Below are 25,109 nucleotides of genomic sequence, written 5' to 3' on the forward strand. Positions count from 1 at the left end.
ATTTATAAACAAAGTTCAGCAAGGGAGAACTGTCGAGAATGTTTCTGTATAATACCATTATTTTATTTTCTTACAACTAACATTTTGTTAATCGAAGCTTGTTTATGTTTTCGAATGTTTTTTGTTTGTTTTTGTTTTCAGGGTAGCCAAGAGAGAGACCAATCTTTGAATGTTTTTTTTCTCGAATGAGTTTTACTAGCCCATACATCGATGGGTTACTAAATCATATTAAATATACTTGGGTAGAACGAGTTGTGTAAAGACTATGTTAAAATCTAAGATAAGAATATTTATTCATGTTCGCTTGCATCTTTTCATAATGAAAATGTATAAATTTAAGGGGGAGGGGGGCATTCACTATAATATTGTAATAAATAACTTAATGGTAAGGAATAGAGCCCCCGACCTTCATCTGTCCAGTCAAGAGGTTGAATACCCAAAGCGACAAAGTAAAAGGAGCCACAATAATAGGATTAGGAAGCATTTCTGTTTGGTTTATCGATCAGCAATGTTCTGATCTCAATAATTGTCTAATCTAATAATATATATAGTAATGATGTTTACAGGCAGTTTTCCTAATCGTTTCGAACAGAACAAATACTTAGACTAATCAAAAACATTGTTGCTCTTTGAGTATAAATAAAAGAACACAAACTACACACGAGTCCTCCTACTTTTAAATTAACAGCGACGAGGCGCGCGCAACATTAACATCGACACAAAATTAAAACCAAAAAAAAAGATCATTTTGTTTCTGCTGTTGATTAAAATTAAGTTTGAGGAGGAGTGGCGGCTGCTTCGCCCCTAACTGGACACAGATGAATGGGAGCAGAATTTATTTACATTCGTTATTGCGACGACCACTCGTTGATTGGGTAAGTAGTGCTCCCGATATACGAGGGCTGTCGAATAGACTCATTTGACGCTGGCGTATTTACAACCGAACTCCAGTGTGGCCTGGGAAATACATTTGAGTTGACGTACGACGACGGTCCACCGATATAGCTGGCCGCCGATGGGTGCAGATTGGAATGGTAGGGTGAGAAATTCAAGTTGCCATAGGAGGTGTAGTTGTTAATGTGATATCCGCCGCTTGCCGGCGGTGTGGCCTTGTGCTTATTGTCATAGTAATCATAGTACTGGGGTGGATATGAGTGCTGAAAATGCTTGGCCTGGAAATATGAACTTTCCGCCGTCTCTGTTCCGTTGGGAGCAGGCGCATGAGCATGCGGCGGCAGTGGCACATTCGGCTGTACAGGATTGGCACTATTATAGCCCTCGCTGCCTGCAGGTAAATGATTCTGATGTTTGTACGGCTGCTGCTGTTGCTGCTGCTGCGTCTGCGCTTGTGGCTGCCCCTGTGGCTGTGGCGGAAAGTTCAAGTCACAAGGCATCTGATGTGGATTCGGACCCACTTGTGTGGTGGCGGCTAAAGTATTATTTGGTTGCGTTTGTGGCTTAAATTGCTGTATGTTCTCTGTGGGTTGTTTTCGCTCCTTCGAGGACATTTCCAGCCGGCTTGTAGTTGTTTGCGTGCATTCCTTGTTCTTCACGATATGTGGCTCGTCATCAGTGGTTAAATCTTTGACAGTTTCTGCAATAAGTAACACAAATCATAAATAATAAATGTACTTTATGACTTATGCAAGACAATACCTTGCTCGGGCGTTTGTGGCTTTGCTATATCTGTGTCACAATCGGATGTTATGTCGATTACATCGTCCTTGTTCGTCTTTTCCGTTTCATTTTTAGCCGTTGTCCTTATGGCTATAATTTTGCCACTGTCCAGCTGCATATAAATGCCCTTGGTGGACTTCAAAACCATCACCCGTTGGCCAGCCTTCAGTATAATATTGGCCTTGTCCGACGAGTTTGTGGGTATGACAACATCTTGAAAAGAAACTCAGTTATTAGGGGTATTCCAATGGGTAATTCAGATGGTACATACCCAATGGCAATGTCATTTCCTGTGCTGTCATTCCCTGCCTTTGCCACACATCTGCGGGAATCCAACGAGTTGTGCGCCCGCCAGCCGAGACAGAAGTGGTTGACTTGACCTGCAAAACCATTATAGATAACTACATAATATATTAAACAATAATTTGAAGTACCCACCGGTGCAATGGGTCGTGAGACAATCGTTCCATCATTGTTCACAATCTTGTAATGCGTTTTCACGGGTGTATAGGCAAACTTTTGATTAACGGCCGCCTTCTTTTCCAGCTCGTAGCTGCGATGTGCCTGTCGCTTCTCGGCCTGCGACAGCTTTCTATCCTTTTGATCCACCAACAGACTGTCGTGCAGGAAGGGTTCCTTCGTCACACAATGCCTGTGCAGCTCAAGCAGCGTATTGATGATGGGATCCACATGCACATGGGGTATCGGGGTCTCTGCCTTTTCCTTTTTAGCCGGCGAATCCTCACAGTTGCCGTTCTGTGCTTCAGGCTCAACTTTTGCTACACCATCTGTCTCTGCATCTGCTGGCTCTACTTTCTCCTCTTTGGGCTTTATTTGCTCCTCTGCTGCTGGCAGTGTTTTCTCATCTTCCGCCTTCTCCTCTTCTTTTTCTTCTGGCACCTCTTCTGGCTCATCTTTTGGCTTGAGTAGCTCCTTTGATGGCTCCTCCGTAGGCGTTGGATTCTTCGGCACTTCCGTGGCCTCCTCATCAGAGTCGTAATCGTGGCACAAGTTCGTAATCTCCTTCATGGAGAGATGTGCCTCGGGATTGCATTCGTCGACAATGCGATCGGACATGCCCTGCTTCTTGATTTGCCTGTCGTAGATCTTCTTCTCCAGGCATTTGTCCATTACAATTCTATACACATAGCAAGGCTTTGTCTGTCCATATCTGAAAGTTACATTTATTATTATTGGATTGCTCTTGTGCTCGTGTTCCACTCACCTATAAATCCTATATACAGCTTGCGTGTCGTGGCAGGGATTCCAACTGGCATCAAATATGATGACACGATTCGCGCCAGTCAGATTGATGCCCAATGAGCCAGCGCGCGTCGAGATTAGAAACAGTTTCACCTGACTATTTGCATTGAATTCATTGACTAGCCGCTCCCTTTCCTGCGAGGAAGTGGACCCATCCAGACCTGCAAATAAACAATAATTAGTTTCAATAAAAAGCCAACTCCACTTTGCGCAACACTCACGAAAGTATGAGAAATGCTTGGCCCAAAGTTGATTGGTGCCGGGCACGTAGCTGGTCTTCAGATATCCCTCGAGTATGTTCAACGTGAGCAGGGATTGGCTGAACAGCAATATGCGATCACCGAACTGCATGCTCTCCTTTAGGATGCAAAAGAATATCTCCATTTTGGGTGAATTCTCTATTTGGCCAGCCACATAGTTCCGCATGAGGTCGACCGCCCACGAGCACGAGAATTCGTCGTTGCGTTTGGTCTTTAGCAGCTTTTTGTTTGCCTCAAAGCCAATGCCAACGCCGCCGGTCACGTTCTTTAGGCCCGGCACGACACCACAGCCACCAATTGGCTTGAGGGCGTTGGCTTCGTTGTCCAACTGGTTGTTGGTGCACGCCGCTTGGATATTCGTTTCGACTGTTTTGATCTCATTCGTGTCGAGATCCACAATTTCCGAGGATCCCGTAATACTTTCAAAGTCCTTTGCCATGTGCGTATCCGTCTGCTTAATCACCTCAACGCAGCCCGGCTTGGACAGAATGGGGCAGCTCGATTCCATCCAATAGTTGTTCTTGCCGATGGTTTCCGCACCAAACGATCCATAATTAAGGCCAAGCTGGGGCTCCCCGTAGGCCAGATTGGGGCTGCTGCAGCTCTTGTCTAAGTATTTGGCATTCAGCTCGGGAGCTACCGGCGGCATATTGAACAGGCCTTCAGTTTCATTGGAACTGGCAGTGGGCTCTGTGGACTCGTTGCTCTTCTTCTCGCAGAGCGGAGACGGCGATGCGGCCATGTTCGAGGAAGGATTGGATTCCAGACTGGATTCTGTGATTGTGGGTGTGGGAGCGCTCTTCGCAAGCTCTTCGTCGATTTCTAAGTCTAAGTCAGTCTCACATTTCTTCAGAAAGTTGTACAGCACATCCGGATGATTCCAGATCTTACAGCAGACAGCAAAGGCCTTCAGGGGATTGGGAAACGCCTTCTTTCGCACCACATCAGTCATGAAGGTGTCGTAGAGCTTCCGCTGGAACGTCGTCATCTTCACCAGGATAACATACTCGTGCTTCTGTGGCAGCGTGATCTGCAGCACCTTGTGCGAGCGCCGCTGCACGAAGCCCAGCAGCAGCGAGTGCAGCACGTGCGCCCTGAATCTCATCAGTTTTATGTCATCCGGCGTGGAGTCCACGCACTGTCCGTTCTGGATGGGTCGCTCGAACATGTTGCAGAACTCTGTGCGCGTGCCCAAGTAATTTGGCCGCACGAAATCCACCATGCACCAGTACTCCAGGAGATTGTTCTGCAGGGGATAGCCGGTGAGTACGATGCGGCGACGTGTCCTGATTTGCTTGAGGGCCAGCGATATGCCGGCATGGGAGTTCTTGATCCTGTGCCCCTCGTCACATATCACCAGATCTGGGCCGGGCTTGACGAGTGCCTCGAACACGCGGTTCATCAGATCACTGCTGGCATCGTGGCCATCGGCCCTGAACGCATTGGCGCCCTTCCGCTTGCGAGTTCTCACCAGCTTCAGGGCGAGCAGCCGGAACAGCTCGTATCCAATCAGCAGCACGCCACCCTCCTGCACCCAATTCAAGATGACTTTCGCGCGCGCCGTGAGTGTCTTCTGCTGATCGTTCAGCACATAAATGTCGAATTTGCGCGGACGAACATTCGGGTCGGCGGTGTAGCGCGGCACCCACATATTGAACTCGGACAGCCAATTCTGGAGCGTGTTGATGGGCATCACACAGAGCACCGTCTTGGCGGAGGTGTGTCTTAGGAAAATATCACAGAAGGAGACAACTTGCAGCGTCTTGCCGAGGCCCATGGAGTGGGCGAGAATGCAGCCGAAGCCGCTTGATTTGTTGAACCTGCGTGTCGACTCGATGATGTTGTCGTACAAGAAGCGAACGCCTCCGATCTGATGCGGCTTGATCACCCTGGCGATTTGTGGGGCCAAGTACAAGGTCTCCTCGCCCTCGGGGTGCGCAATGTTGACCACCACCTGTCCGTTTTCATCAGGAACATTGTACAAATCCTTGACATGCATGCCACTGTTGTGGGCATCGTCCGACTCATTCAGGTCCTCCTCTTCCTCCTCCTCCTCCTCTTCCTCGGACAGGAGTATGCAGTCGTCATCCGAACTGTCATCAATGGTCACCACCTCCCCGGATGGCTCCACGCTGCTGGCCTCCTTATTCAGCACATCCTCGATGCTGCAGCTCAAGCTGCTGTTTGTCTCATCGAATGTGTCCGAGACGATTTCCTCCTCGGGAAACTCTACGGGTGTGTCGTTCGCGTTGACGTTCATGTTGACGGGCACATGGTTGGCCACGGAACAGCTCTCAATGCCCTCGCTCTCGTCCAGCTGCAGTATGCGAAAGAATTGCTTGTGGACCACTTGCTTCTGGATTTCGCGCATTGACTTCTGTTGACCAGCAACGCGAGCCAAGCGTTCGGCCTCCTCCTTCTGGGCCGCCAGCGTGGTTGTGTCCAGATTATTCTCGTTCATCACATCCCTAATGTTCTTCCTGAGATGGAGCAGGTTGTTCTTCTTCTCCTCGGCAGCCGTCAGATTCAGGCCCATTTTCTTATTCGTGCTCTGCTCTGTGTCTTGCACAGAGTTCTTTCGCTTGTGGCCGTGAGGTACTGCTGTAGTATTCTTCCCCACTTCCTGTGGGATGGCGATACCCGGCGGATGGGGTATTTTTGATTTATCGGCGGATAGATTCTCCACAATTGGATGCAGATGTGAATGTGGATGGGTATTCGGGTTCGGGTTCGGGTTCAGGTTCATGTGCGGATGAGGGATATTAATATTGATGTCTGGGTGCATCTCCGGCATCTTGGCAGGCATGAGCGATCCATCGATGGCATCGACTGGTGGCGGATTGTGGAAATACCGCCTCGGATCGTCCGGAAACATAAGCGATGGATGAAACTCGTGCATATTGGGCCATGCATCGGGATTTTGCAATCGTTGAGCGCCCGAATAATTGGGATTTAGGTCCTCCATGTTTATTTGCGATGATGATGTATCCCTGCAACAAGGAACGTCAATTAGAATTTTTGTAATCGAATTAAATTGCTTGACAAGTCCGTGAGTCGCTACCGGATGACGAATATATTTGATTTTTTGATTTGTGTCAAACATTGAAGGTTGGGGCGTTGTAAATAAACATGACACACTTTATTGCAAATATTAATTTATGATTTGTACAATTCCATACACATAAATAAGTTAATCTCTTGGATCAGAATCATATCCGCCACAATCCGTCACATACATATGTATGTATGTATGTAAAAGTAAGTGTAATTAATGGGTTCGTCTCGCACCGTCTTCAACCGAAAATACATACATATTTACATGTGCATGTAGGCATGTAAATATGTATGTATGCACGTATGTACATTCATCACCGCTTACACTTCACTGTTAACAGCCATGAGAATGTTGATGTGGTCGGTCTTACATCAGAAGAAGGCGTATTACAATTCTCCACTGGCATTAAAATGAGATGTACATACATACAGGCCATGAAGTGCTCAGTCAATACAACCAAATGTACATATAACTATGCACATTAAAGGTACATATAAATATGTCCTGCTACACTGACAGTTCTATGGCAGCTACGAGTTAAGGCCGATATAATCTTCTATTTGCTTTGCACACAAAGTACATACATACATTTGTATGTATTCATATACATATTACATATGTACATTGGCATGCAAGTACATACAGAAATCGTAACCGGAATGGAATCATTTGCTCTTATATACCATTGTATGCATGTACATATATAGCCACTGTTTATGGGTGAGCAATATTAAACACAATCGTAGGAATACACACAAATTTAATTGCAAATGGGCATTGAACGTGGGGTTTTTTCTTTACCAATTGAAAGAACTAAGTGTGTGTACATGAGTAAGGATAATTGCACTCACTATCATACATACATTTACATGCAGCCGGCGAACTTGATTTAAGATGAACGATTTAACAACACAGGTTCTTAATTATTGTTAGTGCATACATATGGATGTTTTTCTTTATGCACTTTTGAAGATTCAGTTTTTTCTATTGCAAGATTTAGAGATTCACAATTTATAGGGTCCAATGCATGTTGGAAGAGTTGCATTTAGCACATGCTTTTATATTTAATTAAAATGTTGGTTTCGATTGTTTTTTTCTCACTGTTTTCATATGTATATATATGTATATAATGTATACATTACTCTCAGTGTGACCGCGGATTTATCAATCAATTATACCGCAAGACCCTTAAAAGTATACCGAAATTTACTTAATAATTTTCAAAATATACCGTAGAACTTGATTATTTTTCCTCGATTTTGATATTCTAATTAATATTACCAGCTAGTTAGGAATCTCAGCACTAAAACTAAAATTTTGTGCGATTTATGAAACAATTCCCAACCAGATTGAATACATTTTATGTCTTGCTTTTTTTGGATTGTTTAAAAATTAAGAATTTCATTAAAAAGGTCAACCCAAAAAATTGGCATAAAACGTTATGTGAGTGGGCATGGAATGCTACGTGATTTGACAACTTGTTGCATGTCAACCGTTGGTATGTGTAGTCGTTTACCCTGTTTTCGTTGGTTAATCGCAATATTCTGTTTTCCAAGATGCTTTTAAACATTACTAACGACTTTATCCTAGACTGACACGTTGTAACCCTTTCCACCCATATCTGTCTATTTACATACATTCTCAGTATCTACAATCGGCAAAATTTCGTTGAGATGGATCTCCGAAACAGATTGACTTATTTTTGTATTGATTGTAGCCTGAAAAACTTGCTTATAGGAGTTTACATACCCTATTTTAACCTATGTACTTCGTAAATATACATTGAACACATTTTCGTAATTAAAATAATCCGAAAGGTTATAATATACGTAAATGGTTACCCTAAAATACCCTACATAGATAGAACACTGATTTCCCCTAATATACGGTCAGTCAGTATGACAGCAACCTAATGTTGCTTGCGAAGGAATGGGAATAAAAATAGGAACGAATCGGAAAGGAAACAGCAAAGAATTGATATGTAAGTGAAATCAGTATATTATCAGTGTTATTATTACCGTAGCTCTCACTGTCGATAGTATCGACAGATTCATTGCAGCAGTCTTCGATAGTCTTAACAATAAATATTATTGTGAGCACTGAGCTTCAATTTTTATATTTAAATATTTAAATTATTGCAGGTTTTTTATTTTGGTATTTCTAGTTTGTTTCACTTCACTAGAGACAAAATTTAATTAACACGCTCAAATCTGTTTCAAAGAACGTAAGTGGCAAGTGGGGTGAACGCATCAAGTGAAATAAAATTCATGAAACAAATATTAAAATAAAATAATATTGTCCGGAAGTAGTTTAAGCAAAGTGGAATATGATCAAGCCCCATTTTATTGACTCTTTCATGCGGCAAAGTACATATTGGCATAACCGGGACGCGACGAGCTACCGAACTCCCACTGCAAATCAATTTTGTTGCAAAACGTTGTCATAGATTGTGCTGAAGATCGGATATTTAACCATAGAACCATTAAACTCTATCAAGCGGAATGGCATAAAACAACATGTTGGGCTCTTCGATATGTTATTTTACAATCAATACCAGGCACGATGCGGTTTCAGCTGATGATCTGTGCTGTCATCGGATTATTTCTAGGATTCACCATCAATGTTCAAGTAAATATGCAAAATACTAATCGAGTGGAAAATTAAATAACGTTTTCAGGATGCCGTCATCTTCAAATTTACGAACGCCGTGTGTGAAAGTTACAACCAGTCCTGGTACGTGTTCCACACTTGTCGTCTGAAGGCCCTCAGTCGGAGCAAAGTGGTCTTGAATATACATGGAACGGTGCTACATCCGGCCAAGGATATATCCCTACGTACCAGAGTTTTCAAAAGGGCAAGTGGCTATAAGCCCTGGTTATTCAACATTTACTTCGATGGTTGTCTATATATGCGAAGGCGGAATGTGCCCTTTATTAATATTGTCAATGGGTTACTAAAAGAGTTTACCAACATAAACCACACATGTCCGTATGTGGTGAGTTACTCAATGTGTTCCATATCAAAAAGTTTTCATATTTCCTTTTCAGGGTCCACAAATCGTCAAGGATTTTTATCTAAAACCTGAACTGTTGCTTCTTCCCTTTCCAACGGGGGATTATATGTTTGCGATTCAATGGTTTTTCGATAAGAGGCTACAATTTGACACTAATGTCAGTTTTATATTCGTGGAGGATCTACTGAATAAAAATTAAACCAACAAATGGAGTGGAAGCGGGTTTTCTTCGAGGTAATTGTCGTTTAAAGCTATCAAAGTATAATTGCCCATTGAAAATTCTTAAATGTTTTAAAACTATTTTTTAAAACACTGAAATAAAATTAAAGGGCGTAAAAGGAATTAAACATATGTACCATGTGCATTGAAAAGATTATTAATGGAGTACCTTTAGCTCCATTCAGAAGGGATTTTGGATTCAAAAAGTTCGCTTTTGTTTTCTCGCTCACTGTCTTAACAGTAAATATTATTGTAAGTACTGAGCTTTAATTTTTATATTTAATACATTTATTTTATGTCTATTATTAATCTACATATTTGTTGCAGGTTTTTTACTTTGGTATTTATAACTTTTTTTACTCCACTAAAGACAAAATTTAATTAGCACGCTCAAATCTGTTTCAAAGAACGTAAGTGGCAAGTGGGGTGAACGCATCCAATGAAATAAAATTCATGAAACAAATATTAAAATAAAATAATGTTCTTCGGAAGTAATTTAAGCAAAGTGGAATATGATCAACCCCCATTTTATTGGCTCTTTCATGCGGCAAAGTACATATTGGCATAGCCGGGACTCGAAGAGCCACCGAGCTCCCACTGCAAATCAATTTGGTTTCGGATCGGATATCTGAATATTTTTAATTTTTATAAGCAATCCGTGCTAAACAAGCCCATAAAGTAATTAAAGCCATTAAACTCTATCCAGAGGAAATGGGCATGGCATAAAACAACACGTTGGGCTCTTTGATATGTTATTTTACAATCAATATCAGGCACGATGCGGTGTCAGCTGATGATCTGTTCTGTCATCGGATTGTTTCTAGCATTCACCATCAATGTTCAAGTAAATATACAAAATACAAATCGAGTGGAAAATTAAACAAACCACGTTTTCAGGATGCTGTCATCTTCAAACTTACGAACGCCGTGTGTGAAAGTTACAACCAGTCCTGGTTCGTGTTCCACACTTGCCGTCTGAAGGCCCTCAGTCGGAGCAAAGTGGTCTTCAATATGAATGGAACGGTGCTACATCCGGCCAAGGATATATCCATTCGTACCAGACTTTTCAAAAGGGCAAATGGCTATAAGCCCTGGTTATTCGACATTTACTTCGATGGTTGTCTATTTATGCGAAGGCGGAATGTACCCTTTATTAAGTTAGTCTATGGGTTATTTAAAGAGTTTACCAACATAAACCACACATGTCCGTATGTGGTGAGTTACTCAATGGAACACATATCAAAAAGTTTTCATATTTCTTTTCCAGGGTCCACAAATCATCAAGGATTTTTATCTGAGACCTGAACTGTTGTCTCTTCCCTTTCCAACGGGGGATTATATGTTTGCGATTCAATGGTTTTTCGATAAGAGACTACAATTCGACACTAATGTCAGTTTTATATTCGTGGAGGATCTACTGAAGAAAATTTAAACCAACAAATGGAGTGGAAGCGGGTTTTCTTCGAGGTAATTGTAGGTTAAAGCAATCAAGCTATAATTGCCCATTGAGAAATGCTTGAATTATTTTCTAAAACACTGAAATACAATTAAAGTGCGCAAAAGGAATAAAGCATATGTACCTTGATGCGCATTGAAAAGTTGGTTAATGAGTACCTTTAGCTCCATTCAGAAAATTGCAATGGAATCAGCTTATGTAAAGCCGATTTTGGATTCAAAAAGTTCGCTTTTGTTTTCTCGCTCACTCTCTTATACACTCAAATAACATGCATACGTACATCCATAGGTACATTGCCGAAAGTGCGCCTGAATATATGGAAATAATTAGCACAAAAAAAACCAACCAAACCAAAAAGGTAAATAGGTTTTAATTACCTTTCATTTTATATGAAGTGAATAAAACAATTAAACATCGAGAAGAGTCAAATTTTCGGTTGACGAGGCAATACGTCCAATAAAGATTTGCGAATAAATCAAATACAAAAATATATGAGTAGTTTTTCATCATTGGGACTTAGTTCCCATTTGTTTGCCATTCGTTGAAGAGCAATGCAGTCCAAGCTAATATTCGGTGCCCTCTTCGGAATATTCCTAACATCTACATTCGATCATAACGTATGTTATATATCCTCAAACTTGTTGTGAAATATGTTTTAATTTAATAAGAGTTCGCATCAGGATGCCATCATCTTCAGAATGACGAACGCCGTGTGTGAAAGTTACAACCAGTCCTGGTTCGTGTTCCACACTTGTCGCCTGAAGGCCCTCAGTCGCAGCAAAGTGGTCTTCAATATGAATGGAACGATATTACATCCGGTCAACGATATAACAATTCGTGTCAGAGTTTTTAAAAGGGCAAGTGGCTACAAGCCCTGGCTCTTCAACATTTATTTTGATGCCTGTCAATATTTGCGAAAGCCTAATGTACCCTTTGTTAAATTAGTCTATGGGTTATTTAAAGAGTTTAGCAACATAAACCACTCATGTCCGTATGTGGTGAGTTACTCGAATGTGTTATATTTCATAAAGTTTCACACTTCCTTCCAGGGTCTACAAATCATCAAGGGTTTCTATCCGAAAACTGAACTTTTTCCCCTTCCCTTTCCATCCGGGGATTATATGCTCACGGGTCAGTGGTATTTCGATAAAAAGCCACAATTTGATACGAATATTAGTTTTGCATTTGTTGAGGATCTCCTAAAGAATAATTAAATTGTACATCTGTTTTACATACCTATCTACACATACATATGTACACATGTACAAATAAATTTGCGAAAGTGCGCCGGTAAATATGGAAATAATTAGCTCAAAAACAAAAAGCCTAATCTGTGTTAGTACATAATCATTTTACACGAAATGAATAAAGCCAATAAACAAATTTTGAGCGGAATAGCTTCTGTCGACGAGGCAATCTCCCGATGGTAAATCATTCGGTCTTAGGTTCCATTTTTTCATCTCTTTTCGGAGAGCAATGAAGCTCAAGCTATTATTCTGACTTGCATTCGGAATATTCCCAACTTCGACTTTATATTTTACATATAACTAAGCTTGTTGCTTACATAATAACAAATACTTTAGCCGAAAACGTGCATGAAAATATGGTTTAATTAGCATAAAAACAAAAAAAGTAAATCAGCTGTAATTACCTTTTCTTTCATTTAAAAGCTATAAGGCCAAATGCTATTACGCTATAAAAGCCAATCAAGATTTGGGGATAGATAAACGGATACACAGATAAATGGGATGGACATGGCTAACCTTTCGGCGTGTATGAATAGTTTTGAATCATTGGGAATTAGTTCCCATTCGTTCACCATTCAGTAACATGCAGTCCAAGCTAATATTCGGTTCTCTCTTCGTAATATTCCTTACATCTAAATTCGATTATAACGTACGTAAATATATCCATAAACTTCTTGTGAAATTCGCACTGAGTTAATCAGAGTTCAAATCAGGATGCCATCATCTTTAGAATGACGAACGCCGTGTGTGAAAGTTACAACCAATCGTGGTTCGTGTTCCACACTTGTCGCCTGAAGGCCCTCAGTCGGAGCAAAGTAGTCTTCAATATGTATGGAGTGGCGCTACATCCGGCCAACGAAATATCCATTCACTGCAGAGTTTTCAAAAAGGCCAATGGCTACAAGCCCTGGCTCCTCGACGTTAAGTTTGATGGTTGTCAGTATATGCGAAAACGAAATCAACCTATTTTTAATGTAGTCTACGTGTTAATTAAAGATTTTACCAACATTAACCACTCCTGTCCGTTTGTGGTGAGATACTGGAATATATTTTACATACATAGCTCAAAAAGATCTCATTTTGGCTTTCCAGGGTCCACAAGTCCTCAAGGATTTCTATCCGAAACCTGAACTGTTGCGTCTACCGTTGCCGACGGGAGATTATATGCTGACGCTTCAGTGGTACTTCAACAAGAAGCTACAATTTGATACAAATGTCAGTTTTACATTCGTAGAGGATCTCCTGAAGAAAAATTAAACCAATGAATACTATATGTACAGTCTGTGTTCAAAGTTATTAAAGCAATTAAATTCCATCAGCAATGAAATGTGCTCTCTATCGGTGTATTTGGAGGGGGGAAACATATAAACGTTACTTGTCATGCATGACTTTGTGGAGGAGTCGTCCAGGAAGCACATGTCGAGTACAGTTCCATCGTGAATATTCAGCTCCATCTCGTGACCCACCAGCTGGTTTGTGTCGTTGTTAAATCTCATATACTTTCATCTCGCAATGATCTCGCCATCCCTGGACCAGCAAGTGCAGTATATTGATCCTCGATGGTGTTTCGTCCGCTTGCACAGAACGGAGGGGGGATACACTGCCGCCTGCTGGCTATTTCTAGCAACAAAATAAATATTTACTCTTCGTTAATCACATTCCGTTACGGTAAAATGTCTATCAAATCAGTGTGGCACAATGTGGAAAAAAGTTGTACGTTTTAATGTATTTACGGTACATTTTGAGCATGAGATGGTATATTTTATCGAAAAATCGGCGGTCACACTGATAGCCAGTGTTTTTTCACACAAATTTTAAATTAAATTCAATTAACTAAAAATGGTATGTAAATACTGTTGAGCCCTTATAGTGAAATGCTTTAAATTTGATCTGATCTCCCTGTGATCTCTTAGTGCCACATATCAAATTGGAGTTCCCTGAAAATTGCACTGGCGATGCTGTTGATAAACATTTTCTGGCTGTTGAAAGTATATCCACCAGCGGGAGATGCCTCCACGAAATGCAAGACGGCCGAGCAAGTCGCTCCATCGACACGAAGTCGAATCGCTGCAGACTGCCCCTAGCATCCAGATATTGCCTTTGCGTTGATACAGCCGCTGGCAGGACTGGACAATTTGCTCACTCCGAACAATACGGCACCGCTGGCCTTTGATAATGTGGACCTGAGCTATGGCCGCTGGGATGGCCAGCATTTGTACAAGATCAAGGACTTTGCGCTGCTGGGCGAACAGTACAGGGCGTCCTCCGAGAGCAGTTTGGTCTGCCTCGCCACGCAGACCTCGGTGGAGCGCCTGAACTCGCTGCCTCAGGTCTCCGCCAACTGGCACGGACCGATGTCGGTGGCCGTGTTCGCTGCCAGCCACGAGGAATTCGTTATCCTGCAATACTTTGTGACCTATATGCGGCTATGTTTCCCCAACATCAGGGAGAACGCCACGTTCCACCTGCTGACTCCGCCCGACTACGAAAAGCTGCCCCGACTCGTATCCATTGCGTTCAACATGCGCGGCAAATTCGACTGCCAGTATCCCGACAGAACGTTGAAGGCACTGCTGAAACTGCGCAGCTTGAAGAGCCTGCAGTGGCGCCAAAGGAATCCCTATCCCCAGAATCACATGAGAAATCTGGCCCGCAAGGGCTGCCAGACAAAATACACTTTCCTCACCGACATCGACATTGTGCCCAGCACGAACAGTGTGCCGCTGCTCAACCAGTTCCTGAAAACCGCCAATTGCTCAAAGAACTGCGCCTACGTTATACCCACATTCGAGATAGACGTGCGAGCCTCATTTCCTCGCTCAAAGTATGGCCTGCAGAGGCTAATGAAGAAGGGCCTGGCGCGCCCATTTCACGAGAAAGTTTTCATCTACAATCAGTACGCGACAAATTTCAGCAAGTGCGTATTATAGGTCCACAATATCTTCCTGTTAAAGCTTCAATTGACACTTTTCAGATGGTTATCTTCGAACACAAACGACACGGAGGTCTCCATAAGTCACATTGTTACAAACTTTGAATTTTTATATGAACCATTTTACATAGCAATCGACAGTGCGCCGGCACATGACGAACGATTCACGGGCTATGGCTTCACCAGGAACTCCCAGGCAAGCAGCACCATAAATGTTAGTTTTCAATCGATAACTAAACGCTCTTTTGCAGGTGTATGAAATGCATATTGCTGGCTATAAGTTCTATGTGCTGACGCCTGTCTTCACTGGCCATTGGGGCTTGCAGCGGAAGCAGGCGAGACCCGCCTGGCGGGAGCAGCAGAACAATGTGAATCGCAGAAAGTTTGATGTTTTCAAGAGCGAAATATTCTTGCGCTACAAAAATGATCCACGGCTGCTGTTGCAGTCCAAGAAAAATCAAATTTTAATCAAATAAATTCAACTAGAGCTCAAAAATGTTCTCCATCGAGTGGAATAATTAATAATGTTAATGAATAAGTGAAAAATGATTGCAATCTGTGGGTTGGACTGATAATTAAAGGTTACAGTGGAATATTGCCCCCAGCTCAGCATGGTTTGGGCGGGCTTCCCATATTAAAATGCCACAAAAACAACTTCGTTTGTGTGTAAATTGTGTATAAATAAATGCAACCAATCCAAACCCAAAGGGCAGTGCCAAAGTTGTAGCGAAGCTCAAATGTTGCGACAGATTTCAAGGGGAATGCTGCCCGTTTTGGTGGCTCTGCTGGCGGTTTCTGGCACAGTGAGAGTAAGTAACATCTGTATCCTGACTATCCGGCCACACTCCCATGCTCTTCCAACGCACACAGGGCTGGAAACAGTCGTACGACGTGACCAACATGGCGGCGAATAATTTCCCAGGCAGAATGGTCGTCACTGATTTCAAAATCGTTGGCCGCGATCGCCGCCTCAATGGGACTATGACGTTTCTCGAGGATCTGTTTGACCATCACAAGTTCACGCTGGAGCTGTACTCGAACTCGGGCATTGGGGGCTACAAGCTGATGCCCATGGAGGTGCCTTCCATGTCCTTCTGTTCGGCCATTCGCACCTACTATCCCCGCTTCATCAAGAACTCAATTCGCACGGGCGTCCACACGAACTTTGACTTCAAGGATGGCAATGTGTGCCCAGTGCCCAGCGGTACATATTGGATTAAGGATGTTCTATTTGAAACCAAAGATTGGGCAGCCATTCTGCCGCGGGGACTGATCAAGGCCAAGCTGACTATCTTGGATAAAGGCGAGAAGGTGGGCGGGGTGGAGATCATTGTGGACATTAAGGATAAAACGTTTTAATAAATTCTCCACAAAGATAATACAAGATCAGAAGAAAGTGTCTTCGGATGACAGTGTCCTGGGAGTGGGTGCTCCATCCACGCGAATGGGCGAGGCAAAGCAGAGGTGGCAAGGATTTTGTGGCACAAAGCACTAAACGATGCAAAACAATGAAGCAGAATTGCCGGAAGGAGCGCAGCGCATGCGCCGTTCATCCTCTGTAGAGCTTTCTCGAAAGCTTTCTCCTCCACGCCGAGGACAATAAAAGCTCCGTCCTTCGACCACCTTTTCACAGTCTGTGGCAGTCAGGAGGCCAGGCCGAGTTGTGTGAATTTGTCTCGAAAGAAAAGTAAACGAAACACACACAAAAAAGAAACCCTCAAAACGCAGTCAGGAAAATTGCAATTTCCATTTAAATTGAAGTAAAATCGGAGTAGGAAAAGTGTGTGCAAGTGTCTGCAAAATAAATTGAACAGAATGTGCATTTGGATGTAGGCTACTGGACAGGTGAGTGCCCCAACCCCACCCCGACATTGCGATGGCTCAGCCCCAGGCGATGGCTCCTATGACATGTGTTTTATTTTTTGTTGTTCGATTTTTCATCGCTTGGCCAGTGTCTGAATCGCGAACATAAAGAATCGAGCTGAAGAATAAGACAATAAAAGTGGCAATGACCAAACCCAAACCCAAGCCTCACCCACACCCAAACTGTTTACACACCGAGGTATCAGCTTACACACCGAGCACCAAAGAGAGGACAACATGCCACGGACCACAATGGATGTGGATGTTCCCCGTTTCGTTGCCTCCGCGTAATGCGCCGCATTCATTCCATTCTCGATTCCTCGTATGCTGCTGTCTCGCTGGCTATGTAAATGATGTTGATGATGCCATTGTTGGCCATGTCCATGTCCTGGCTTAGTCCGGGCACTCCATCATCGTTGGGTGTCGTTGCTGTCGTAGCATTGGTATTGATATCGATGATGAGCGCAGCCTTCTGACACTTGTTCGTGTGTTTGCTTTTGTGGTCGCCCTACTCCGCCGTACCCCATTTGGCCTGCCAGTAATTGCGGTTCGAGTGCCAGCCCCCCAGCCAGCCAGCCAATTAATATCCAATTTGCGTAATTGTCCAAACCTGCCCTGCCCTGCCCTGCCCTTCGACTCCATCATCGATGGCGACAATCCCCAAAAAGCCCAACGAGCATAAAAAACTGAACTTAAATATTCATTCCGTTTCCATTTCATTCCATTTGGCGGCAAATGTTTCGTTTTCGCTTTCGTTTCTCCCCAATAATGGCCAAAAATAAAACGAGACTTTACTTTCCTTTTGATTTTATGGGCACTCCTGGGCGTGGAGCTGGGGGAAGGATTACACTGATGGGTTCTCCAATGACCACAAAGTAAGGAAAGCAATTTGCATCTACAGTTTTGCAGTTACAATATTCCTTGGGCGCTTGTGGCCACAAAAAGAGAAGGCAGCAAAAGGGCTTGGCAGAGAGTGGGGTATGGGTATGGGATTGGGGCAGGAGCGACCTCGGATGCATCAAAAGCAGTCCAGTGCCAGTGCCAGTCCTTCCCCTTAGCCAAAGTTGAAATGCATTTATTTACGCTTTGTATTTGACAGGAGCCAGGAGCATGGAGCGCCGCCTGTCAGCGGGTGGCAGCTCACATGGAATTGCAATATAGAATGCACTTTTGTTTTCAGTTTTGTGCTTTGTTTTGTTCCACAAAATACAAGCCACTATCTGGGTCAGGCTGGTCGACTATTTATAGCCGATGGTCCAGGTACGGCTCGGACAGCGTTTCACTCCTACTCCTAGATATTTGATTAATTCTCACGGCCAATTTGTAGTGTCTTTCGAGAATAACAATTTACTGCAGTCCTGGCCCCAGTCCTGCCGCGTTCTGCCCACGTACGCCCACGGACAGGACAGTTGTGCCAAGCTCCTGCTCCTGCCAGCTGCCATGCTGTGAAATTAATGAGAATGTCAGATAGATTGTGCTGCCATGGGGCTGCAAGCCAAAAGTTTCGATTAAACATTAACTTGCCCGACCCCTTTCCATCACATTTACCCTTTCAGCTGCCAATCCCTTGCCCCTGCGGCTACTTTCTTGCACTTGCAACACTCCCATTCTATGCGAGATCCTTGCTGTCGTTTGACTGACGTTCTGTGCGGGGGCTGCAGCTCATAAAGAATTCATAATCAATGGCTCTGCTGGCTGCCAAGACGTTGCGGTTGCGGTCCAAGGGGAGGACGGTTTCCAACTGTTGCTGCAAGGACATTCTGCTGCTGCATCGTCTTTCGCTTTAGGTATTCCATAGAAAATTCAAGTCAGACTCAACCCCAAAAACTAAGCCAAGCTGCTCCATGGAACGGAAACTTTTCAATGAAATGAAGCTGCGGGACGCGTGAAATGTGTACAAAGGCACGGCTCCATGGCGCTTGCCATTGTTCGAGCCTCAATTCGGTTTCCCATGTCATGGCTTATGAATATACAAGCTGAAGGGATTTGCATGCATCCAATCAGGGCAGGGCAGGGCAGAAGGCAGCAAACCCATCCAGACGAACCTCCTTTGCTTGCCGAGTCAACAGCAATTGAAAGTTTATTGTCTGCAAATACTCGCAGCGTACGAGTATGTAAATGTTTGCAGAATTAAAATGCAAAGAGTGTGATTTCGCAGCATATTTGTCCCGGCATTCATTGTCTTCCTTAGAGTAGTAGAGAATCCATCAAAAGTTGATTATGTATCTAGTATGTGGCTCTGATTGCCAACCCAATTGCCATTTGCATTTGCACTTCACCCACACAAAAGTGTGGCATCCAATCATCGAATCTTCAGCCGGTAAAAGCGGAGCACACAGCCACCGGGAAATGAGTTTCTCGCCGTGCAGCAGCTGCCCCAATAAGCATAATAATAGTTTATGCACCCACACACACACTTGTAAGTAATTACGAGTCAACCTCCCACTCTGTCGTAGTCCCTTCAATAGGTGCGGAGTCTCAGCTCAACTCAGCTCTCATCTCATCTTGGCAAGTCCTTGGCGCTGCATGTACTACACACAACTGCCTGCTGTGTAATCTGCATAATAATGAGCTGTGCTGCTGTTTGCTGAGGACAGACAGCTGTTTGGCATCCAAACTTGCAACAACTTGTCGCGTGCTAGTGGCAAACTAAAAACAGCTCAAGTGTGGGTCGCTTGGAAATCGGGTAAAAGCGGTCAAACAGTTACAGTCAGGTGTCCTTAAGTTGCACACTGGTTACAGTGGATACAGATATGTTTTATAGCAACAAATAAAGCTTCTATGCATACCATCATCTATCATCTAACAACAGAACACAATTGGAATTTAATTCATTTCAATTTATCTCTCTTAAAGATGATCTATGTCCAAAAGTAGTTTATTTTAATATCAAATTTTACATAATAATATTCAAAATTTCACCGGAATGGTGTGTACATATTCTGATAATTTCTGCTTATTGTTTATTTATTGCTTTTCATATTGGTTTGCTCAACACCCAAACTTCCATCTGCTCAGTCTTTTGTTTTGTTGGGCATAATCTGACTTTTTGCCATGTGGGAGTGTGCATTTCCCTGATTATTGCTGATTATTGTTTTCCAATTTGTGGAATTTTAATGAAATCATAATTAAATTTGCTATCATTTAATTACAGCTGACTGGACTCGATTCGATACGATTTCGGGCAGTGCATTGCGGCGCAGTGCAGGACCGGGCAGTGCATTCTCTGGGTAAGTGGATAATAATCAGAAGCATTATGAAGCTCTGCAGTAATTTATATAAAACAAAGCCCCGTGCATGACAACAGACACCAGCGAGCAATAAGCCAAAAACACACACACAAACACAAACACACATACACACACCTTCACCATGTAACCACCTTGTAAATGCATTCAAATGGGACACATCCATCCCACCAGATCCCAATCCCATTCCATTCCATTCCCTGTGTCTACGTATGCTCGAGTAAAATTGGAAATTAAACCTGCTATGTAACTGTAACTGTATCTGTGTCTCTTTCTGTAACTTTCTCTATTGCTCTGCATACTCTCTCCTTCTCTCTCTTTCTCTCTCTCGTTCTTTCGTAATTGTTTTATTCGCATCAATGTCGTACGATCAGAAGCAGCTCCAGCAGGTCCAAATGCTAATTATCCCTAGAAAACGCTGCTAAGGAGAACTAAAAGGAAGCGGAAGCCTATCCACCGAAACATCAATATAATATACACTCCGCAGTACGTTCCCCATGGCGCCATTTAAGCTGAAGTTCCGCATGGGCAGCTCCCGCAGCACATCGCAAGAGCACGATCCAGATCCGCAGGTGAACGAGGCACTCTTGGGCAACCAGCAACAGCAGCAGCAGCAACATCAGAAGCAGCAGCAACAGCAGCAGCAAGTCTCCGAAGTGGAGGCCAGCAGCAGCTCCAGCCTAGACCTGGCCGATTGCAATGGTCTGGGCCCAATGAGCAGCGAGCGCAAGTTGCTGCTGCCACAGAACAAGGCGGCGCTCAGCCTGAACAGCAACAGTATGCGTAAGTACCAGTAGTGGCAAAAGGACTGTAGCAAAACCCAAATAGATCCTGGCATTGGAAACCCTTTTCTAACAGCTGGAAAGTCCTCTCATAATTCGATGGTAGCCGCATGCAACCTCCATTGTGCCCCCACCGTGCATGCACTTCTTAACGTCTGGAGTCTAAAATTCTTTCTGCACCAACTATCTAGTCCAGGTCCCAGTTGGGGACTCCCATTCCCGACTGCATGGCTCAATTTTGTTATCTTGCAGGTTACCAGAGCCGCACGCCGTGCATCAACGAGTCGCTGACGGATGACACAGATGCCGTTGACATTTTACCCACCACCCCACCGCCTTCCTACGAGCATGTGCTAGAAGAGGTGAGTACCAATACACACACCTCAGCCCGAGGTGAATTTACTTAGAAGGTGGCGTTATCCGCTGTGGTGAGGTCCACGCTCCCTCGGCTCTCAGAGAGATAAGCCTTTGGTGTTGTTTTCATGCATACAACGAGATTTCACTGTGGTGAAGCTGCCAAAATGCACCTTGATCAAACCCCTTCCCTAATTGTTTCATTCACAGAACACACGCTTGTCCCAGCATCAGCGAAAGGTGTCCCTGGACAGCGCCGTCACGCCCAATCAGAACAGTCGCCGCAGCTCGGCGAACAGCTCGCGGCACAGTGCCGCCCAACTCGGTGCCGCCTTGGAGCAGCTGGAGGGGCGTATCAGCAGCGGCGGCAGGAGCAGCAGCAGCAACAGCAGCACCGGCAGCAGCCTGTGCAACGATCCGGACTGCCAGCAGAATCTCAACCAGAATTACTCACATTGCGGGGGTAGCAGCAACAACAACAACAACAACAACGAGGGGGAACAGCTTGCCGAGGGGGTGTACGAGCTGGAGCAGCACAGCGACACGGAATTCGATTGCCCGGAGGAGGACCTCAACACGATTAGCGTGAACGAATTTCTGCTGGAATCGGAAATGGCGGCATCCTCTTCCCGGTGCCAGGACAAGCTCTATGGAGATGGTGACGCTGACGAGAATGAGACGGAGCAGGGCCAGTGCACGGACGACCAGTGTGCCCAGTGCACCGAGGAGCGCGAAGCGGCAGGGGAGGAGGCTACACACGACGGCGACGAGGCCAGCACCAGCAGCCAGGCGGCAGCCTTTTACGACCCGCTCTTGAATCGCGGCAACTACGGCCACTACAACGAGGGTGAGACTTGAAAGAGTTTAACCAAAGGATAAATCACTCAACTGTCTTACCCATTACTTCCCGCAGGTGGCAATTCCCATTCCAGGCCCGTCTCCAGCAACAGTCAGGTATGCCAGGAAGCCTGCTGTTCCGGCTCCGCCTCTGGTTCGCTGGCATCCCGCTCCCGCAGTGGAGGACGTCGCCAGCAACAGCAACAGCAGCAGCAGCAATCGAATTGCCAAACAAATCTGCTCACACCGGAAATGATGAGCAACAAGACGAGCAAGGAGATCTACAAGGATCTGGCCAAGCAATGGGGCATCACATGCAAAATGTCCGAGAGCTGCCGCTGCATGGACTGCCAGAGCAATTACTTCGATTGCGATTACGATGATGTGAGTGGCATGCGACAGTCCAAACCATAACACAACTGAGCATCCTGTTTTCCTTTCCTGGCAGAACGAACATCACAAGACAGACGGCGGTCTGGGCGCTGGCACGCCCATGTTCATCAGCGAGGTAATGCATGGCTCGGGATGCACCATTTTGTAGAGGAAAGTACCGAGGCTATCCCAGACTAGAGCCGCTGTTGGGCTATATAGATTTGCTGAACAAGATGTCCCATTGTCTTATAGAATTAGTCGAGAGTCAAGTTGCATAAGTGAATGTTCTAGGATCTCCTGAGGGAGCAGCTTCACGTAATTTGCACTGAATGTTTTGCACACACACAATTTGCAGTACAAGTGCACTGATACCGTGGTTTGTTATTATAGAGTATCAAATAGTTCATAGAATGAAATGGCCAGCCAGCGTGTGAAGGGCTTTAAAGAGATCAATTTGGGAAATGCCACTTAGGCGGCGTTAGGTATATTTTTTGGTGTAGGTCACGTGTGGGGATTTATAGATGTGTAAGCCAAGAGGCCAAGGGTTTGGCCAACAATTTGCAATCGAAACGAATCGAAGAACTAGTTATAACATAGGCATTAACCCACCTTGCAGATGGAATATATTCATAGTATCTCAAAGTGTGTTCTTTAGTCCTTGCCCCCCAATGCACCACTAAGCTCTGTCGCATCCTGTGGCAAAACTCGAGCTTATCCCCAGAGAAGATTTGCCCAAACAATTTTGCTTTACTCGTAGTGTTTATATGTATTTTTGTACATGCATAGAAGAAGCCTTTGAAAATGCATAATCGTAGTAGCAGAAATCGTAGGTTTTTTGTCTGGGAATATCAATATAGCGGTGGCAGAAGCAGCCCGGAATGACACTACTACTACTACACGCAACTTTGGCAAAATATTATCCAAAAATCAAGCAAGCAACTAAGCTAGAGATTAAGCTAATCGGCACTTTTGTGCCCTGAAAGTCAATGCGAAACTTCAACGAAACGAGGCGAGACGACACGACATATGGAACGATGCAACGTTAATTAATTAATTAATTACTACTAATCCGAATGATCTGAAACAAAAACGCATGTAGTCTGAAGGTAAATTAGTAAATGTATTTTGACCCAAAATTTGGAATCTCTAACGATAGTTGAAGGACGGGGGGGTTTCATTCGATGCAGTTAAAAACCAAAAGAAAGTAGAATCGAAAATCATTATCGATAGTAAATGGCACAAACTGACCAAGTCTGTTGGCGCTATTAGAGGGTATTAAGTAGAGCATTAAATGGATAGACAGATAAAAGCAAAAGCTAAAAGAAATGTTGAAGAAGTAAATAAATATTCCAATTCAAACGAACCGAACAGGCCTGGTCAATGTTAGTTCAATTCAAAATGGATCGTGGGATCGTGAACACAAATTGTATTTCGAATGTAACGCTTGAGCGCTTTGGTACTCGTGCAACAAGGCAACAAATCATAGCATAAAGATTACCAAATACCGATTACCGAATATATGTGGCATTAAACACCCAAGACTCTTGTTTTATTACTCAAGTCATCATCGCCGTGATCCTGGAGAAGAAAGATTAGTTGAAGGATCAGTGGATCGATGTCTGCCACTTACCTGTGCGAATATGCCACCATCGTTGCCACACAGATGCTGATATTGCTTGCTGGGCTCCGTGCCCCAGATCTGGCAGTCGCTGGCCGGTGTTCCCTCCAGGTACACATACGAGCCGTGGATATTGGTGAAGTCAAAGTGGCAGGTGAGAAAGTGGCAATGCCCCTCGGGCTCATCGTGGCCGCAGTCTGTGGCCACAGCAATGCCACAGCCCACACGCGACACGCGATCACCGATGATCGCACAAAAGTGGCCGGCGTCCATGTGAATGCTGGCATCGAAGTAGGAGACGAGCGACTCGGGATCCTCCACGCTCAAGTGCTCGTAGAACATGCGATCGAAGGACAACTTTAATATCTCGTTCATGCTGCGACGATCGGTTGTGGCGCCCACAACGCCCAGCGCCTCACCTGCCATCGGGAAGCGCTGAGTGGCCCGGCACTCGGAGTGCTTGAACGACACCGTGGAGGCATGGCTGCGCGCCATGTAGCCCAGCTCCAGGTCCCAGATGAGCTGACGCATTCGCTTGGCACCGGGGTAGGCCTTTTTCTTGCGCGTTTCCAGATCCCCGCTGGCCACCTTGTCCCTGTAGGAGTTCAACAACTCGAGTATGATCCCCTGAAGGCCCTTGGTGTCTGGTATGGTGCCCCTGTAAGTGGCAACGGACGGCAGCTCGGCATCCAGGCGGCACATGAAGTGCTGCTTGTTGGCCGCCATGCAGAAATGGCTCTCATTGTGGCAGTAGTTGTAGGCGGAGATGTGCGGCAGGAGTGGCATCAACACCACAAGCAGCAGCAGCATACTTAACTATAAATTTAAACAACAATCAAAGACGAGTCTGTATTTGTTTGTTGAATGTTTGAAAAGTGAAACACTGCCAGGGTTTTATTTATCAAAGTGTTTT

The 25,109-nt window shown here is 44.4% G+C and overlaps 9 protein-coding genes across 10 annotated transcripts; 7 read left to right on the forward strand and 2 right to left on the reverse strand.

Moving 5' to 3' along the window:
- Nucleotides 1–575: 575 nt before the first annotated feature.
- Nucleotides 576–7,372, reverse strand: LOC117891155 (helicase ARIP4). The gene is made up of 7 exons (XM_034796413.1): nt 7,119–7,372; nt 3,162–6,190; nt 2,903–3,101; nt 2,116–2,848; nt 1,949–2,057; nt 1,657–1,890; nt 576–1,594 (listed from the first exon to the last, which is right to left on the reverse strand). Coding segments are annotated over exons 1-7 (5,052 nt in total). The 5' UTR covers nt 7,121–7,372; the 3' UTR covers nt 576–848.
- Nucleotides 7,373–8,334: 962 nt separating this feature from the next.
- On the forward strand, nt 8,335–9,728 carry LOC117890530. The gene is made up of 5 exons (XM_034795450.1): nt 8,335–8,479; nt 8,623–8,883; nt 8,933–9,250; nt 9,303–9,502; nt 9,598–9,728. Exons 2-4 carry the CDS (start codon nt 8,818–8,820, stop codon nt 9,465–9,467), a joined length of 549 nt encoding a protein of 182 aa, XP_034651341.1. The 5' UTR covers nt 8,335–8,479; nt 8,623–8,817; the 3' UTR covers nt 9,468–9,502; nt 9,598–9,728.
- Nucleotides 9,729–10,195: 467 nt separating this feature from the next.
- LOC117890531 lies at nt 10,196–10,937 on the forward strand. Its single transcript, XM_034795451.1, has 3 exons — nt 10,196–10,331; nt 10,385–10,702; nt 10,755–10,937. The coding sequence occupies exons 1-3, from the start codon at nt 10,266–10,268 to the stop codon at nt 10,917–10,919; spliced, it is 549 nt and encodes a 182-aa protein (XP_034651342.1). The 5' UTR covers nt 10,196–10,265; the 3' UTR covers nt 10,920–10,937.
- A 557-nt stretch (nt 10,938–11,494) lies between these two features.
- On the forward strand, nt 11,495–12,157 carry LOC117889734. The gene is made up of 3 exons (XM_034794157.1): nt 11,495–11,560; nt 11,612–11,941; nt 11,993–12,157. Exons 1-3 carry the CDS (start codon nt 11,495–11,497, stop codon nt 12,155–12,157), a joined length of 561 nt encoding a protein of 186 aa, XP_034650048.1.
- Nucleotides 12,158–12,773: 616 nt separating this feature from the next.
- LOC117889737 lies at nt 12,774–13,447 on the forward strand. Its single transcript, XM_034794161.1, has 3 exons — nt 12,774–12,806; nt 12,892–13,221; nt 13,283–13,447. The coding sequence occupies exons 1-3, from the start codon at nt 12,774–12,776 to the stop codon at nt 13,445–13,447; spliced, it is 528 nt and encodes a 175-aa protein (XP_034650052.1).
- Nucleotides 13,448–13,702: 255 nt separating this feature from the next.
- Nucleotides 13,703–15,602, forward strand: LOC117889738 (beta-1,4-glucuronyltransferase 1). The gene is made up of 4 exons (XM_034794162.1): nt 13,703–13,729; nt 14,275–15,107; nt 15,165–15,318; nt 15,374–15,602. The coding sequence occupies exons 1-4, from the start codon at nt 13,703–13,705 to the stop codon at nt 15,596–15,598; spliced, it is 1,239 nt and encodes a 412-aa protein (XP_034650053.1). The 3' UTR covers nt 15,599–15,602.
- A 257-nt stretch (nt 15,603–15,859) lies between these two features.
- LOC117889740 lies at nt 15,860–16,481 on the forward strand. Its single transcript, XM_034794163.1, has 2 exons — nt 15,860–15,931; nt 15,993–16,481. Exons 1-2 carry the CDS (start codon nt 15,860–15,862, stop codon nt 16,479–16,481), a joined length of 561 nt encoding a protein of 186 aa, XP_034650054.1.
- Nucleotides 16,482–16,752: 271 nt separating this feature from the next.
- LOC117891365 (probable serine/threonine-protein kinase DDB_G0282963) lies at nt 16,753–24,049 on the forward strand. Of its 2 annotated transcripts, XM_034796800.1 has the most exons (7): nt 16,753–16,967; nt 20,140–20,215; nt 20,608–21,016; nt 21,268–21,377; nt 21,580–22,216; nt 22,283–22,590; nt 22,655–24,049. In XM_034796800.1, exons 3-7 carry the CDS (start codon nt 20,731–20,733, stop codon nt 22,745–22,747), a joined length of 1,434 nt encoding a protein of 477 aa, XP_034652691.1. In that variant the 5' UTR covers nt 16,753–16,967; nt 20,140–20,215; nt 20,608–20,730; the 3' UTR covers nt 22,748–24,049. The 2 variants fall into 2 exon arrangements, with proteins under 2 accessions (XP_034652691.1, XP_034652692.1); XM_034796801.1 differs by lacking the exons at nt 16,753–16,967; nt 20,140–20,215 and having other exon boundaries at nt 20,615–20,622; nt 20,878–21,016.
- On the reverse strand, nt 23,949–25,038 carry LOC117891366 (venom allergen 3-like). The gene is made up of 2 exons (XM_034796802.1): nt 24,209–25,038; nt 23,949–24,156 (listed from the first exon to the last, which is right to left on the reverse strand). The coding sequence occupies exons 1-2, from the start codon at nt 25,004–25,006 to the stop codon at nt 24,106–24,108; spliced, it is 849 nt and encodes a 282-aa protein (XP_034652693.1). The 5' UTR covers nt 25,007–25,038; the 3' UTR covers nt 23,949–24,105.
- Nucleotides 25,039–25,109: the final 71 nt, after the last annotated feature.

Source organism: Drosophila subobscura, chromosome E (genome assembly GCF_008121235.1).
Source record: "Drosophila subobscura isolate 14011-0131.10 chromosome E, UCBerk_Dsub_1.0, whole genome shotgun sequence".
Lineage (NCBI taxonomy): Eukaryota > Metazoa > Arthropoda > Insecta > Diptera > Drosophilidae > Drosophila > Drosophila subobscura.

Bases quoted from the DNA above. Each gene is read 5' to 3' on its own strand.
- LOC117891365 (XM_034796800.1), top strand. From the start codon at position 20,731: ATGGCGCCATTTAAGCTGAAGTTCCGCATGGGCAGCTCCCGCAGCACA. The intron at 22,217-22,282 runs GTGAGACTTGAA...TACTTCCCGCAG, and splicing joins CTACGGCCACTACAACGAGG to GTGGCAATTCCCATTCCAGG. The intron at 22,591-22,654 runs GTGAGTGGCATG...CTTTCCTGGCAG, and splicing joins TCGATTGCGATTACGATGAT to AACGAACATCACAAGACAGA.
- LOC117890531 (XM_034795451.1), top strand. From the start codon at position 10,266: ATGCGGTGTCAGCTGATGATCTGTTCTGTCATCGGATTGTTTCTAGCA. The intron at 10,332-10,384 runs GTAAATATACAA...CCACGTTTTCAG, and splicing joins CATTCACCATCAATGTTCAA to GATGCTGTCATCTTCAAACT. The intron at 10,703-10,754 runs GTGAGTTACTCA...TTTCTTTTCCAG, and splicing joins ACCACACATGTCCGTATGTG to GGTCCACAAATCATCAAGGA.
- LOC117889738 (XM_034794162.1), top strand. From the start codon at position 13,703: ATGATCTCGCCATCCCTGGACCAGCAA. The intron at 13,730-14,274 runs GTGCAGTATATT...GACTGCCCCTAG, and splicing joins CGCCATCCCTGGACCAGCAA to CATCCAGATATTGCCTTTGC. The intron at 15,108-15,164 runs GTGCGTATTATA...GACACTTTTCAG, and splicing joins TACGCGACAAATTTCAGCAA to ATGGTTATCTTCGAACACAA.
- LOC117890530 (XM_034795450.1), top strand. From the start codon at position 8,818: ATGCGGTTTCAGCTGATGATCTGTGCTGTCATCGGATTATTTCTAGGA. The intron at 8,884-8,932 runs GTAAATATGCAA...TAACGTTTTCAG, and splicing joins GATTCACCATCAATGTTCAA to GATGCCGTCATCTTCAAATT. The intron at 9,251-9,302 runs GTGAGTTACTCA...TTTCCTTTTCAG, and splicing joins ACCACACATGTCCGTATGTG to GGTCCACAAATCGTCAAGGA.
- LOC117889737 (XM_034794161.1), top strand. From the start codon at position 12,774: ATGCAGTCCAAGCTAATATTCGGTTCTCTCTTC. The intron at 12,807-12,891 runs GTAATATTCCTT...TGAGTTAATCAG, and splicing joins TAATATTCGGTTCTCTCTTC to AGTTCAAATCAGGATGCCAT. The intron at 13,222-13,282 runs GTGAGATACTGG...TTGGCTTTCCAG, and splicing joins ACCACTCCTGTCCGTTTGTG to GGTCCACAAGTCCTCAAGGA.
- LOC117891366 (XM_034796802.1), bottom strand. From the start codon at position 25,006: ATGCTGCTGCTGCTTGTGGTGTTGATGCCACTCCTGCCGCACATCTCC. The intron at 24,157-24,208 runs GTAAGTGGCAGA...TTTCTTCTCCAG, and splicing joins ATGGTGGCATATTCGCACAG to GATCACGGCGATGATGACTT.
- LOC117891155 (XM_034796413.1), bottom strand. The intron at 2,849-2,902 runs GTGAGTGGAACA...TGTAACTTTCAG, and splicing joins GCTGTATATAGGATTTATAG to ATATGGACAGACAAAGCCTT. The intron at 2,058-2,115 runs GTGGGTACTTCA...ATGGTTTTGCAG, and splicing joins TCTCACGACCCATTGCACCG to GTCAAGTCAACCACTTCTGT.
- LOC117889740 (XM_034794163.1), top strand. From the start codon at position 15,860: ATGTTGCGACAGATTTCAAGGGGAATGCTGCCCGTTTTGGTGGCTCTG. The intron at 15,932-15,992 runs GTAAGTAACATC...CAACGCACACAG, and splicing joins CGGTTTCTGGCACAGTGAGA to GGCTGGAAACAGTCGTACGA.
- LOC117889734 (XM_034794157.1), top strand. From the start codon at position 11,495: ATGCAGTCCAAGCTAATATTCGGTGCCCTCTTCGGAATATTCCTAACA. The intron at 11,561-11,611 runs GTATGTTATATA...TAATTTAATAAG, and splicing joins CATCTACATTCGATCATAAC to AGTTCGCATCAGGATGCCAT. The intron at 11,942-11,992 runs GTGAGTTACTCG...ACTTCCTTCCAG, and splicing joins ACCACTCATGTCCGTATGTG to GGTCTACAAATCATCAAGGG.